General features: G+C 33.5%; 2 protein-coding genes across 4 annotated transcripts; one reads left to right on the top strand and one right to left on the bottom strand.

The window, feature by feature from the left end:
- On the bottom strand, positions 396 to 8,643 carry LOC105158653 (vesicle transport protein GOT1). Of its 3 annotated transcripts, XM_011075475.2 has the most exons (7): positions 8,397 to 8,643; positions 4,405 to 4,677; positions 3,510 to 3,601; positions 3,317 to 3,397; positions 2,595 to 2,692; positions 2,387 to 2,462; positions 396 to 821 (listed from the first exon to the last, which is right to left on the bottom strand). In XM_011075475.2, exons 2-7 carry the CDS (start codon positions 4,478 to 4,480, stop codon positions 801 to 803), a joined length of 444 nt encoding a protein of 147 aa, XP_011073777.1. In that variant the 5' UTR covers positions 4,481 to 4,677; positions 8,397 to 8,643; the 3' UTR covers positions 396 to 800. The 3 variants fall into 3 exon arrangements, with proteins under 3 accessions (XP_011073777.1, XP_011073778.1, XP_011073776.1); XM_011075476.2 differs by lacking the exon at positions 4,405 to 4,677 and having other exon boundaries at positions 396 to 833; XM_011075474.2 differs by lacking the exon at positions 8,397 to 8,643 and having other exon boundaries at positions 396 to 833.
- Positions 9,519 to 13,719, top strand: LOC105158652 (putative vesicle-associated membrane protein 726). Its single transcript, XM_011075473.2, has 5 exons — positions 9,519 to 9,979; positions 11,042 to 11,183; positions 12,174 to 12,294; positions 13,158 to 13,220; positions 13,396 to 13,719. Exons 1-5 carry the CDS (start codon positions 9,790 to 9,792, stop codon positions 13,537 to 13,539), a joined length of 660 nt encoding a protein of 219 aa, XP_011073775.1. The 5' UTR covers positions 9,519 to 9,789; the 3' UTR covers positions 13,540 to 13,719.

The following is a 14,873-nucleotide window of genomic DNA, read 5'->3' as shown; positions in this document are numbered from 1 at the left end:
TTTTCTTATATTTTTTACTATGCTGGAGTGCTTCGACTATCATGACTACTATTGAAATTTCAATTTTTCTATTTGACAGGGATTGATGTGAAATTGCTAAGCTCACTACACAGGAACGCTTCAAATCTAATGGCAAGGACGTAATTTGTTAAAAAAATGCCAAGTTATAGGAACCAAAATTGTAACTTATGAAGCAAGGGAGATTTAAAAAAAAAAAAAAAGAGCAGGTTTCAGTGGTATTTTAGAGGGACCAAAAATGTAATTTTCCCTTAGCAATATATCACATGCAATGAATTGCAACAATCCTGAAGAATTTCTTCAGAAAGAATGTCAGAATTTAAGATATAACAAAACATTTTTTCGATTTTATTTCTTCCACTTATTTTCTTCTGCAATTTATGATTGGTATTCAAATGTATTGAATTCAATCAATCTTACCTACACCCAAAGATAACAACAGAAATTGGAATTGATAAGCAAATCGGTAGACATAGACTGCTAATCAATGACAAGATCAATCAATCTTTTTCATGACCAGGTTCTGCATTCCATTTAAACCTAGAGATTCTTTCTGGTGTCTCTTTGACATCACCAAGACTAGCTTCGGATAGGATGATAAATAAGTTTACAGAATCATTAAGCCAAGATCGTTTGGTCGGATAAATGTTGGCTGCAATTTCTGGCCCTCCAGTTGTCAAGATACTTTACCTCGATCTCGAAGTTTCGGGGAAGCACATGTTCCATGACTCGTTGGCGCTGATCCCAAGGATCGATCATGTATTCCGAGAACTTAGCAGCAGTCAGTTAGAGCTCCCCCTCAACTGATTAATAAGCTAAGTGAATCAAGTATGAGCAGTAGCAATTAGAATGTGAACTTAAAGATGTATAACATAGCCAATAAGGTGAGACACTAAGTGTATAAATTAAGGAAAGAAGAAGAGAAGAAGAACATAACAAGCTGATTTCCCAGTAAACTGCAAACATAAGAAGCTTTTGCCATGTAATGGGTCAATGCATCCATCTCTAATACTCTATGGATAGACTACTTAAGAGGTAAAACCAGCACCTTTCCAGGGGATAAGACAGCTGATACATGATCCACAGGTTGACAGGCAATTTATATACAAAAGCTTTGACTATTCATAACTGGGCAATTAAAGAATGACAGGAAAATAGCATATATCATTACTCAACCAACGTAAGTTTGAAACTAACTTATACAGACAGTAGGAATCATAAGCAGGACAATTTTTCAATCTAAGATGAAATCAACAAGAATCATATGATAGGCAATCTCACTCAGAACCATTTATTTCTTTTATTGGAGAATGGCACAAGAGTTTGCAAATAATGTTGATGCCACTAACTGAGTTAATGTTTCCACCTCCAGGATCTATTTCTGCATATATGTCCGTGCATGTGTTAAAAGGGAAAAGGATCAACAGTTATGATTGCAGTGGAGGAATTTTATAAATGCAACATCATTTAATTGTCTTAGTTTTCCAACCGTATATCCGTGCCAAATGCTAGACTCCAAAAGGAAATCCAAATGCGTCACTAATCCTAACCTCAATCTGAAACATATTAGAATGCAAGATCAAAGAGAAGAACCAGAAAAACATTATAGGAATTCAATCAATGAGCAACCATATAGGTCGATGCAGCAGAGGATGCATATATTTTGGAATACCACCTCCTTGTCCTCTGCGAGTTTTTCAGTCCAGTTTCAATCAAAGGAAAGAGCATGACATCTGGACCACCAGCAGTTCTCACTACAAGTCCACTTCAGCAGATGGCTTGCGGCTTGCCTTTAAATTGTAGTAGCCACAGAAACTAAAAAAGGTACATGCATGGGGTTGAGTACCTTTTATCGAGTACTCTCCATCAGGAACCCTATTAGCTACGTACATATACAGGCACGTGCAGTTGGTGACCGCCAAAAATATATAAAACTAAGAGCACCCAAAGTCCTTTACACGCTTGTGAAGCGACTAATGCTTTATCTAGCAATATTGCAGGTCGATGTGACCTCAAACATAAGAATGAGCCGACCAGAACTGAACTGCTGAAGCCCTTTCTAGTGAACCTAAAAGTTATAGCACAAAACTATAACCAAGCACCAGGAGATGGCTATCATTTTGACATAGCATATACATACAGATATAGCAGAAACACAAATAATAAAAGCTAAATTAATCACTAAATGTTTGCTATTTTACTAAATTTTTCTTTGCATTCCAACCCAAAATGAGAGGCCTATACATGAATCCTAGGTAGAGACTGAAGAGGATAGTTTGCTATTGATTCGATCCAATTGGCTTTACCATTTGCTAAAGCACTGCATACTAAAAATGTGTACATGCATGCTTATCATGATACTACTCACCAATGCGGGATACTGTAAAATCCAGCCAAATACAGGAATCTGATAAAGAAACACCTTGATTGAGGGCCAGAAACCACTGCATCACAGTAGAATTGTACTTATGAGCAGGACATAGGAAAAATACAGAACACATGAAGGAATTTCATCAACACCAAAGACATAGAAGAAGAGAGGAAACACATGAAACAAAACGAGCATGGTTGCTTACCCAAAAAGGACAAAGCAACCATATATTTCCACTAGAATACCAACTACTGGCCAACGAACAAATATAAAGAATATCCCCAGAAGGAATGAAAGTGAGCCCTGCAGGAAAAGAACGTGAGTAAAAAATAGTACATCTACATCCACCTCAAATCCAGTTTCGTAAACTTTTATCTAAAGGATAAAAAGGTCTAAGTGTCAAAATACATACTGCCACCAAATAATACGCTGATAACTTTCACATCAGAAAAGACCAGAGTCATGCATAATCTACCAACAAAGAAGATGCCTCAAGAAAAAAGGGCACCCCACACCCGAAAAAAGAAAAAAAGAAAACAATAAGTAAGATGCTAAAACCATTTTGAACTTTTAATGATGTTAATAAATGTAATTAATAGCAACAAATACCAGACAAAATGGTTTTTATCTACAAATACCATGATAGACCAATTATACTGGGAAAAAGGAAAACACAACAACCAATTGCATGATATTGATTCTTTCAGACAACCATAAGTCTGTTCTATGGTAATGAGACAAGTAACTTTTTGTCAATAATATAGAACAAGTGAACCTAATAGACTCCTTCCTTTATTAGCGAAATAGTCAATTACTACCTAAAGCTGAACAAGAACTGAGATCCAAAATGTAGATAGCATTTTATGCATACTTTTCACAAGATGTCTGATTAAGAATTTTGGCATGCATTCTTCCTGCAACAAATACCTTATAGTTCCTTCGGTTTGTGAAGAGTTGCAATGTGGATCGCCAACCCAGTAAAATGGCTACACCTGTTAGCCAAAATATCTAGTGGCAAAGACAAAAAAGAACCCATAATACAAATTTCTACAAGATGGGGGAAGATTGGGCGGGGAAGGGAGATGAAATTAAGGAAAGTGAATCATCAATTGTGCCTTACATTTCCAAGGGCTAGCAATCCTCTGTCGAAAAACAGAACTATGGCAAGAAATGAGAAGAAAATGCCAAAGCCAATGAGACCTAGGCCAACCTCTGCAAGTATTAATCAATATAAACACAGTTCAATATCAGATTTCAACTTTGGGCACTTAACTGAATAAGAAAAAGAAGAGCATCAGGAGACAATCATCCTGAATCTACTGCGGCATTTATCAATTAAGGATTGCAATCAACATTATTCAACAATGCTTTAACTTTTCAGTTCCAACTACGAGCATTTGGCAGAAGAAAAGGTGGGTAAATGCTCAAGCATATTATTCAATAATGCATTGGCTAAATGGGTCATCTTCTATCTGTCTGAGCCTCTCTGAAAAATTATGCAACAAAACCTCAAAATTTTTCACTTAACTTACTCCACATGATAAGAAGACCTAGTGCATCTAATGACCTTTGTAGCATACCTAACCAAGTTAGAAGTTCTGGTTCAACCTTTTCTAGCTGGCTGCTACCATAGCAAATTTATAAGAATACTCAATTCTAAAAGTCTATGCATATTTTGTTTCACAAATAACCACCTTAGTATTTCATCTGTCTTACATCTACTCACAGTACTACTAACACATCGAGCAATACAGCCTAAAAGACCTTTTACTAATGTATCTCATAAGCATTTGGTTGAAATCCAAGCCCATAGGTCTGGGTTTGAACTTTATCATTAAGTTTGTCGAAAAATTCAATCCTAACTGGTGGGGCAAGTACCACTCTCTAGTTTTATGAACTAAAACTCCGTAGTTAAGTAAATAGATTCTACCATGTTCACATAAATAGCTCATCAAGTAAACAAACATAGTCCTCAAACAAATAGATATAAAAAGCTTATGAGGCGCATAACTTACTTATGATACTGCAAGTTTTTTCTCTTTCCTCCCTGTGTGCTATGTTGTTCATCTTACATCCATACATCTCTTCCATCGTGGGAGTCTTCTCCTTCGGTTGGAGATCTTTTCCGTTTCTTCTTCCTCATACTCCTACTGGTGCTTATATATCCTTCAGTATTTTCTCTTGCTTCTTCATTACTTTCTCTTTAGGGATGAGAAGTTTGGTGTAATTATACACAGACCCCTATGGTTTCAAAAATTATATCTAGTACCCCTGACGTTTGTTTCCGTCTAACAAATAGATGCCGTCCATTAGTCAAAGTTCACCAAATTTTGCTGATATTAGCACAAATATCGAATGAAAATTCATATTTAATCCTAATTGATTGACTGACCTATTGGAGGTCAAACAAATATTTTTCTTAATCAAACTCTCCTTATAACGGTAAATATATACCTTTCACATACATTAGCGTGTGAATACGTAATAAGTCAATCGGAAAGAACATATATATTTTCATTCAATTTTTCTAATATCAGCAAATTCAAATTTTGTGAATTTTAACTAGCGGGGATCTATATTAGTGTTTAGACACAAACAATCTTTTTGCATGTAATTTTCCCAAACCACAGGGGTCTACATATAATTACAAACCTCAGGGGAGGGCGGCATAATTATCCCTTATCTTTATGATCTGGTCTCCATGTGGACTTTATCTTGCATGTTCACACCTCCTTTCTCAATTACTTTCTTCTCTTTCAACAGCTCCCTTTCACTTCCTTCTACTACTCCCTTATCCCTTGGTGTCTTTCCTTTACTTATTTCTTCATGTACCACACTTAACTAGGAATACTCTCTAACTCTTCTTTATTTCTCCTTCCACGCTCCTTCAAGGCCAAGCTTCAAGGCCATAACATAACCCCACCTTAACCATCGTTAACTATTACACTAGCACTTAATATATTTGCGTGTTGTGTTCTGTCACCGCAGTTCCCAAAGACACCCTTTTTTGAGTGCTTTGGGGCGATTGCTTTCTCATACAACTAAAATAGAATAGAACAAAGCTACGCTCAAAAGTGAAAGTGAGCACAAAATAGAAAGAAATATTCCATACACGACACTGAATCATCATCTTACGTGGGAGAATCCCAATCCAAGCCCTTCCCATGGAGCTAGGGGCATAAGGTCCTGTGCAAGGGGCCGGAAGTAGCCTCTGGTTCACACCTCTTTCTTAGCAATCACAGCTGTTTTGTCTATATGGGTAGATGACAAAGTAGGTAGTTCTCATTTACCGTTGTTTGTTTCAGTCTGCATGAGTCTTTGCCTTAGAAATAGAGAGAACTTACTATCTTTTTTCCCGTTAAATTCAATAAATAGTTAGAAGACTGGACATGAAAGTCTATTTCTCGCAGCCATTCTCCATCACATTATTGCAACAAAAATAACGAATGCACGATATAAAAATGTTTGGTACATGAAGCCACAATCTGATAGCTAGACATCCAAGTAGACTTAGATAAAATTTATCTTGACTCGAATCAAGAAAAGATAATGGAATGGTTGTTATCTTGTGACTTGGGAGGGTAGTTTCTCCATAGAGGAAGGGAATAACAATTTATTCCCATAGAAAACTAGGAACAAGAAGATTGAACCAGGAAATACAATAATGGGAGCTAGACAGGGGACCTAAGGGTTTGCCATTTGAGAATACCCCTGAACCAACCAAGGAGTTGGTCAGTGTTGATATATCTCTCTGGAGAGTACTGACTCATTCTTTCCCTCCAGTTAGTCAATTAATATCGCTAGTGCATCATAGTAGCTAGCTTGCTTCTCTCTTCCTCGTATAGGAAGAGTAGAGTCCTACGATTAACCAACATGTTAACTAATCGATAGTGATGGTTATAGGTTCACAACTCTTGTGACTTTAATTACAACACTTGTCAATTTAATTAATCATATTAATTAGTCGTCTTTGGAGTTAACCCCTTAATTCCAAGAACCCATTAGTCGTCATTGACATCTAGCAACACGTAATGAAGACCTATCTCTAGATGAATATTGCAAACCTTTAGACTAACGAATACCATGCAAGTAAAGTCCCTTCATCAATAGTGCCGATTGAGTCCAAGACATGGATAATTAGTCTAAACCTTATTGACTAAATAACTATGCATCATTCCTTATTTTTCTCGATTAAATGGTAGACCTAGGAACCAAATGCCTAGCCATTGTGATACCTTGGCCAAGGATTTTATAACCAAGAAAGAAAACATAGGAGACAATGAATTCTTTGAGACCCGTCATTACCTCCATACAGATTGGTTTGTACCCAAAACATGCCCTTTATGATCACCTCGATGAAAAAAATAAATCAAAATACAAAGACTTAATACAAGATCATTATGTTGGCTCAAGTCAAAGGGCTAATTTTGCATTCTTGTGTATGGAAACTCTCAGTTCGGTGTGACCACCCAATAGCGAGTTTCCTACTGAGTTGTTCAGTGCACTTGTTGTGAACAAGCACTATCCACACACACATTCTAGTGTCTCTACACCAATGTCCATGAAAACATCCTCATGAGACCTGGGGGCAAGTCTCCACAAAATCATTGATATCCCTATCTCAACGATCGTTGACTTAGAACATTTAAGGTAAAGGTCTTAGATACATATTTCACGATCACCATCATATGCGTGGCAATGCGTCATAGCCATGTATGGCCTAGGAAATTCTTATTCTAAAGTTTCCAATAGAAACGTGGATGAAAAATGTCAAATATTATTAATGCGATACAATAACATTTGTTTTATAACAGGGTATTAAAACGTTCAACCTAGGTAGCATTCCTTTAGATCATAGTCTTACCATATAAATGGTTGCATGCACAACAGCACCAACTATGAGAGATCCACCAATCTACACGTGATGTGTGAACAATGACAGTTGTGTACCACTATTAGTAGCTAGATAGGATAAGGGGGCAAGGAATACATATAGTAGGCTAACAATGGTTAAAGAGCTTAACATGGTTACATTTAAGAGATAATTGAGCATGCCATGGCGTCGTTAGGACTTAGGATCTTGAATAGGCCTTTATGGCCTAGCGCATAGATGGACCTTTATGAGCTTTTCTAAAATATCTTTTAGGCCACAACCAATGCCCTAGTTGGTCTTGTACATGTGACCTAATATTATATTCCTACTTTTGTTTTGCTCAGCCCTCCTCTATCACTCGTGTTTTCTCATTCTCTTCCCTACATGTTTCCTTCCATCTTCTGTCTTCTCTACTCTGTGTTCCTTCTCTCCTCGTTTTTAAGTTGTATCATCTCTTCCAATTCTACCTCTTTCGTATAAACCCTTTCTTCCCTTTCTTTTCCAGTTAAATATAACCAGATTTATTACATATTATATAGGAAAACTGTCTGTAACATCCTAGTAGAGCTTCTACCAGCTATCCACCTAACACCAAACATATAAGAACCTAGTCATCATCTTTATTGGTCTTCTTCATAGGCGATAATAAGCCACTTAATTACTTCTATTAAACTCTTACTAACCCTGAGTTATGAGACTTAGACAACAATTACCAGTGCTTAAGACCAAATTAATATAGTTCGGGCATTACTTCTGTTTTCCTAATTAGGCATTTAGACACAACGCCAGGTCCCAATATCTCAAATGAACTACTCCACTCCCGCCTCCGCTTATTCTGCTCAAAATCTTGCTACAAATAATATTAACATGCACCAATGATCAAATAATACAAGATCAACTTCATGGACAAATACGGTATCAGCGATTCTGTAAATCTAATTTTCATCCCAACCCGGGCTATAATTAGAGAATGATTACACTGCAGCATATATACCTAAAAACCACCGCAGAAGTACATGTAACTAAACTAGAGTATCAAGCTAAAACCCAAACCCAGAGAGGATAAAAGGTAAGAAAAAGATGGAGGTATCCAAAAAATGAAGAAAAAAGAGGATAACAAACAAACTCACTTACTTTTCTGCTCATTCAATTCATACGGCATCTTGCTGAGCCAAACGAAACAAACCCAGGATTCTTTTTCTGTCAAAATGGTACGAACAGCAGTTACTATATATAAAGGAAATAGTGCTAAACAAAATCTAATGCAGCGGAAGAGGGGGAGAAGATAGTGTGTTTTTCTGTTTTGATAATTTGAGGGAGAAGATAGTTATGCGAAAGTATGGATCGAACGTCGAATCCCCTCTTTTGATCTTTTGCTTTTAAAGCTAACACTCAGACTCAGTGTGGGCTTTATAATTTTTTTTATTGCTTTGATAATATATTTAAGTTGATTTTTTTAACTTTACTTTTGTTTTAAGTTGATATATTAAGTTCTATATTTTTTTTCTAATTTATAATACATTTACAATCCTGTAAAGGTATTTATTATATACACATAGGCGCATGTTGCGGAAGCTAGTATAAAACAAAATTCAATGTTTATTTTTATGTAATTTTACCTCATTTTTATATATAAGTACTTATGTGGCAGAGAAAAGATAAAAAAAAATATCCAGTAAGTCTAAAACCTCCCAAATAAGAACGTATTTTCCATTTTTTTCTATGTCATTGCTTATGTGGCAAGAAATTTTTCTACATCAGTGCTTATACGGCGAATGAATAGCAAAAAAATTGCCCAACCGGCTTTTCCCCCAATTTTAAAAATTCTAAATTTGGCCACCTCAACAAATTCAGACCACTTTTTAAAATTCGATTTCCGTAGTCCTGCAATTGCTGAAAAAAATTAATTCCATAATATTAAATGCCAACCTCTCTATCTACAATCCTCATATTAACACTATCCTTTATATACGGGACGGTAAATGCAATTAAGCCTAAAATATCATCGCATCTTGTATTTTATTAAGTATATTTTTCTCTAAACAAAACATGAAACATCTATATATATAATTTAAATAAAATAAAAATTAAAGTGCAAGAATCTAAATGTGCATTCTTGAGCAAAACGTTTCATTACTTAATACCCTTTTAGGGATGAAAGTACAACTTCATTATTATGGTTGCATGAACACACACACACACTTGTAATTGTGTGTTTGGTATATATATAGAGTCACGCATTCCCTTCCTCTCCCACCCGTTCCGTTTCAACCGTTCGTCTATATAAACACACAGCTCCATATCTCTCTTCCCATTTTTCCTCTCCTCCATTCATTTTCACTACCCCCCATTGCCTCCTCTTTCATCAACCCCAACTGATCTCCATTTCTCTCCAATTTCGATCGGCTCATCTTAATTTCTTCATTCCTTTTTTTTCTTGCATTTTGGGGTTATTTCCTTTCAGAAATCACATCAGACGCATGCAATAATCAAGAAAAAAACCAAGGGAGGAATCGGTTTTTGCATCATGGGTCAGCAGTCGTTGATCTACAGTTTTGTGGCGAGGGGGACGGTGATTCTGGCTGATTACACCGAATTCACCGGCAATTTCACCTCCGTTGCTGCTCAATGCTTGCAGAAGCTGCCTGCTTCCAACAACAAATTCACGTACAATTGTGATGGCCACACCTTCAATTACCTTGTGGAAAATGGATTCAGTATGACCCTACTTTCTATTTTTGTTTATGCACACGTGCCATCGAGTTTGATTTCATCTGTTTTTTTCCCATCATTTTATATGTGTTTGTATACTGATTTATTGCTTATTGCCTATCTAAAATATGTGCATGTGTGTGTGTGTTTTACACATAATTACTAAATATTCGTTGTTGTAAAAGGTTGAAATTGGATTTGGACGAGAAGGAGGTTATGAAGGTCTTTTTCGTGATATCGAAAAATGTACATGGCGTACGAGAATATATGTGTTAAATGGGATTTACCCCGAATGTTTAAAATATTTCTTATGAAAAAAATAATAATAAATTACTTTTTTTTCCCCAAAAATGGAGCAAAAATACGTGGTTGGTGTGTTACATGGATGTTTTTTTTTTATTTTGTTTGTTTAAAATTATATTTATACCCTTATATATACTTAATATTGTAAATATTTGATATTATATGTATAAGTATAAAATATATTTATTTATATATTATACTTAAACTCATTTGAAAATATGAAATTACACTTTTTTTAAAAGAAATTTTGAAATTACATTTACACCCCCTCAAAATATTCATTTTTTATACATGACCCCTTTTGTTATGAATTGAATGAAAGATGCTAATGTTAGTAAAAAAAATTTACATAAATTTTTAAGTTTACCCTCATTTAACATTTTTATGTAATGAATTGTAGTTATGAAGGAAAATATATAATGATGTTAACCACATTCTATATGTATATTATTTATCTCCCTTTATAAGTATAAAAATATATATGAGAATATTAAATGAGGGACAAAATAAAAAATTTATTTAACTATTTGTTTGCTTACATCATAATTTTTTGTCCAAAGCTTAACGAAAGTCGGCCAAGTGTAAATCAAGAATTTTCGAAAAGGGAATAAGTGTAATTTTCAAGACTTTTTTTTTTTTGGAAAAAAGTGTAATTTAAAAAGAGTTTGAGTATAATTAAACTTGATAATTAAGTATAAACAAAAATTACATTTCTTCTAGTGTTTGGACCAATGATTGGATATACTTTATGTTTCTTCTCTTAGCCTATTGCGTCGTTGCTATTGAATCTGCCGGTAGACAAATACCGATGGCGTTTTTGGAGCGTGTCAAGGATGATTTTAACAAGAAATACAGCGGAGGGAAAGCTTCAGCTGCAAAATCCAATGGCCTGAAGAAGGAGTTTGGGTCAGTATTCTCTGTTTTCTTCTTTTATGGGCAATCGTCAACTAAGAGGATGTTTGGCAAAATCTATTTAAAAAATTTTACAAGTTCGTGCATCTTATAAGTTATTTTTAAAGTTTATAAGATTTTAAATTTTATTTTAATAATAAGTTCGTGGAATGTTTTGGATAAAATAAGAATATAGAGCTTACAAAATGTTAGCAATAACAAATCTGTAGTTAATTTAAGGAATAATTACACTCCACTTTTTTAAGTTTTGGTGTAATTACGTATAGGCTTCCTGTAGTTTGAAAAAATTACATTTAATACCTTTGAGGTTTGCTTTCGTCTAAAAAATAGGCCCTCCTAGTCAAAATTTATTGAATTTCATAATAGTAACAAAAAACCTAAATGAAAATTGACATTTTATCCTCGACTGAATTTATTGCAAGTCAAACAAAAATTTTCTAACTAAATTAACCTTATAACGGTAAAGATATACCTTCTCCATGTGCAATAATATAGAAGTTGTATAAGGGTAATTGGTCATAAAAATATGTATTTGACCTACAATAAATCAGTAATAAGTCAATCGAAGGTAAAAAGAATTTTTTATTTTTTTTTTTTTTGTTTATATCAGCAAATTCGGTAAATTTTGATTTATGGTGATATCTCTTTGTTAGATAGAAACAAACTTCAGGAGTATTAAATGTTACTTTTCAAACCACATGAGATATACGTACCATAACACCAAACCTCGAGGATTGAGAGTATAATTATCTCTTAATTTAAAGAAACTTGTTAAGATCTTACAAATAAATTAAAAACTCTTTATTTTTTTTTAAAAAAAATCTTATAAGCTCCTGACATTTTATTTTTTCACTTTACAAGATCTTTTTCTAAAAAAGTACCAAATCCTTTATAGCATATTATAATTTCTCAAACATTTTAAGATGTCTTAAAAGCTTATAATGTCACCCAAATACACCCTAACTCCTTTTGGTGCTATATCAGACCGAAATTGAAAGAGCATATGAAGTATTGCACTGAGCATCCGGAAGAAATTAGCCAACTTGCTAAAGTGAAGGCTCAGGTGTCTGAAGTAAAAGGTGTGATGTTGGAAAATATTGAGAAGGTAACATATATGTTGAGATTCCTGCACTGTTCCCCTGCCCCATAAAGCTTTTATTACCCGCTGCAACAAAAGAAAAAGTCGTGATAACGGATTATTATCGACTATGATTAAATAAAATTAATATAAAAATTTAATTGATTTATCATTTTAGTTATGCCCATAAAAACTACGATTGACAGATATTGTGTGAATGTGATCAGTAACTATGTATTATAATTATTTATTTTTAATCATGATAATTAGTTATTGTTAAATGTTATATTTTTTATAGTGCAGGTATCAAAGTAAATCCTAAAATTGTCGCTCGAAACATATATTTAGTGATAATATTTTGTATCTGATTATAATATAATCATTGCATTTTAATCCTGAAACTTGTTAAGATTGTAAACTAGTTCTTCACATGTTTCAATTTTGTGATTTTAGGACAAATTTGGATGAAAAGCGACATCATAATTTCAGCCAATTTTGAAAAAAATTCTGACCAATGTCCTGAAATTGTGAAATTCGAAACTGGTGAAGGATCAAATTACATTCTAACAAATTATAGGACTAAAATGACAAATGACTATAATTACGAGATTAAAAATACAATTAAACCTAATAATTATTAGTGACACAAATTATGCATAATTTTACATTGTAAAAAAGTAGTGACATTTATATTGACAACACAAAGCAATTGTTGTTAGTAAGATTCTTTACCACTATTAATTCTTGTCGCTTAATGCATGTAATTAGTTATAATATTAAAATTATCCCCTTTTTATCATTAATGTTCTCTTCTTCTTTTTTAATAGTGACTCCCTGTTGCTTATTTAAGCTCGTGCTCTTGTTCGTAACTGTATTTCTGTATTACATAGGTTCTTGACCGTGGAGAGAAGATTGAACTACTCGTTGATAAAACTGAAAATCTCCGATCACAGGTCAGTTGAAAGATCTTATTTTTTCGATTTGAACTATATATGGAATCTATAATAGCATAAAAGCTTATAAACTCATCAAAACATCTTGCTAAATCCTCTTGACGAATAAGAGATCCTTTAGTCTTTTCTACATAGAACAGTGATACTTCATATTCTGTGTCTTAATTTCCTTCAGGCACAAGATTTTAGGACTCAAGGGACAAAGTTGAAGAGAAAGATGTGGTATGAGAATATGAAGATTAAACTCGTAGTATTTGCTATTTTTTTCGTTTTGATTCTCATAATCGTTTTGTCCATCTGCCCTCGCTTCAAGTGTTGACATTGTAGAGTTGAGTTTTTTAGAGTCGTAGCCGTCCGGCTACACGATTTCGACGTTCTGCTCCACCCAAAATATTTTTTATCAGAGCTTGCTTTCTCTAGTATAGTAATCTAAGAGGGTGTTTGAGGGAGCTTATGATCTCTTTTAAATGTTTTATAAGATGTTTGAGAGTTTGTACAATGTTATAAGATGTCTAGTAATTCTTTTTCCGAAGAAGAGCTTACAAAATATAAAAATAAAATATTAGGAGCTTATAATTTTTTTAAGAAAATGTAAAAACTATCTAACTTATTCGAATATCTCCACAAGTTTTTTCAAATTAATTACAAAATTATCATTACTAGTATCTTATAAATTTTAAAAATATTTCATAAAATATACTAGCTTATAAAATTTTTTAAATAAATTTTAATTGAATACCCTGTAATACATTTACATTAGCCACATGTATGGTATAAAGTGATTAGCAGGAGATAGAAGTTTTATAATGTTGTTTTTTATTGCATACAACACACTTTCCTTATATTACAATCACCTTATTAAAAATATTTCACTGTTATTTGAAAAATTATGAATATCCCTTTTATTTTAATGTTTGTCTAATAACGAGCCTATTTTATTAGCCTACGTTAGCTTTCCATCAAAGTGAACTAATCAAAATATCATTTTGGATGATAAATTGTAATTTTAGACTTTTCTAAGATGTTTTTATAGATTAATATGCCATATGAATTATTTACTTTTCCCGTAGTCAAATTTTCTTTTGCATTTATTCAAACATTCTTTAAAAGAAAACATCAACAAAGGTAAAATAGTAATTTCTTGTTGGAAATATCTTTTTTTTTTTCTTTTTAAGCAATCATAGAACAATTTTTGAAAATCAATCAGATAATAGTACTAGTTTTGGAAACCAGTTCATAAAATAAACACGTTGAGACAAATAAAAATCAGTTAGATATGTTGTTATAATAGAAATTTAAATCGAAAACTTAGAAGAGTGTTGTATCATAGTAACTCCTGGTCGAAAATAAATTACCAACCTAATCACAAAATTTATTTTGTTTGCCTTGAAAAAATTAGACGCTTCGTATTCTAATACACTGGGTACTACATGATTTCTTCCAAAATAAGACAATTCTGTTCTTTCAGCATTGCATTGTACCGAAGAACAATTCAAAATATATTAGGTTCTCTTTCAGAAAACTTGAAAAACAAATGCTCGAACTTTTTAGAGGAAAAACAAGAGAGAAGAGAGGAGATTTCAGGTTGTGGTGGTGTTTTTGCAGTGAAGGTGAACCAACTTTTTATAGACTTTAGCAGCAGCAAGGCATTAA

The sequence above is a fragment of the Sesamum indicum genome, linkage group LG3 (assembly GCF_000512975.1).
Source record: "Sesamum indicum cultivar Zhongzhi No. 13 linkage group LG3, S_indicum_v1.0, whole genome shotgun sequence".
NCBI classification, from domain to species: Eukaryota; Viridiplantae; Streptophyta; class Magnoliopsida; order Lamiales; family Pedaliaceae; genus Sesamum; species Sesamum indicum.
Note: the sequence above shows the minus strand (reverse complement) of the source record. Positions and strands in the feature narration are given on the sequence as shown.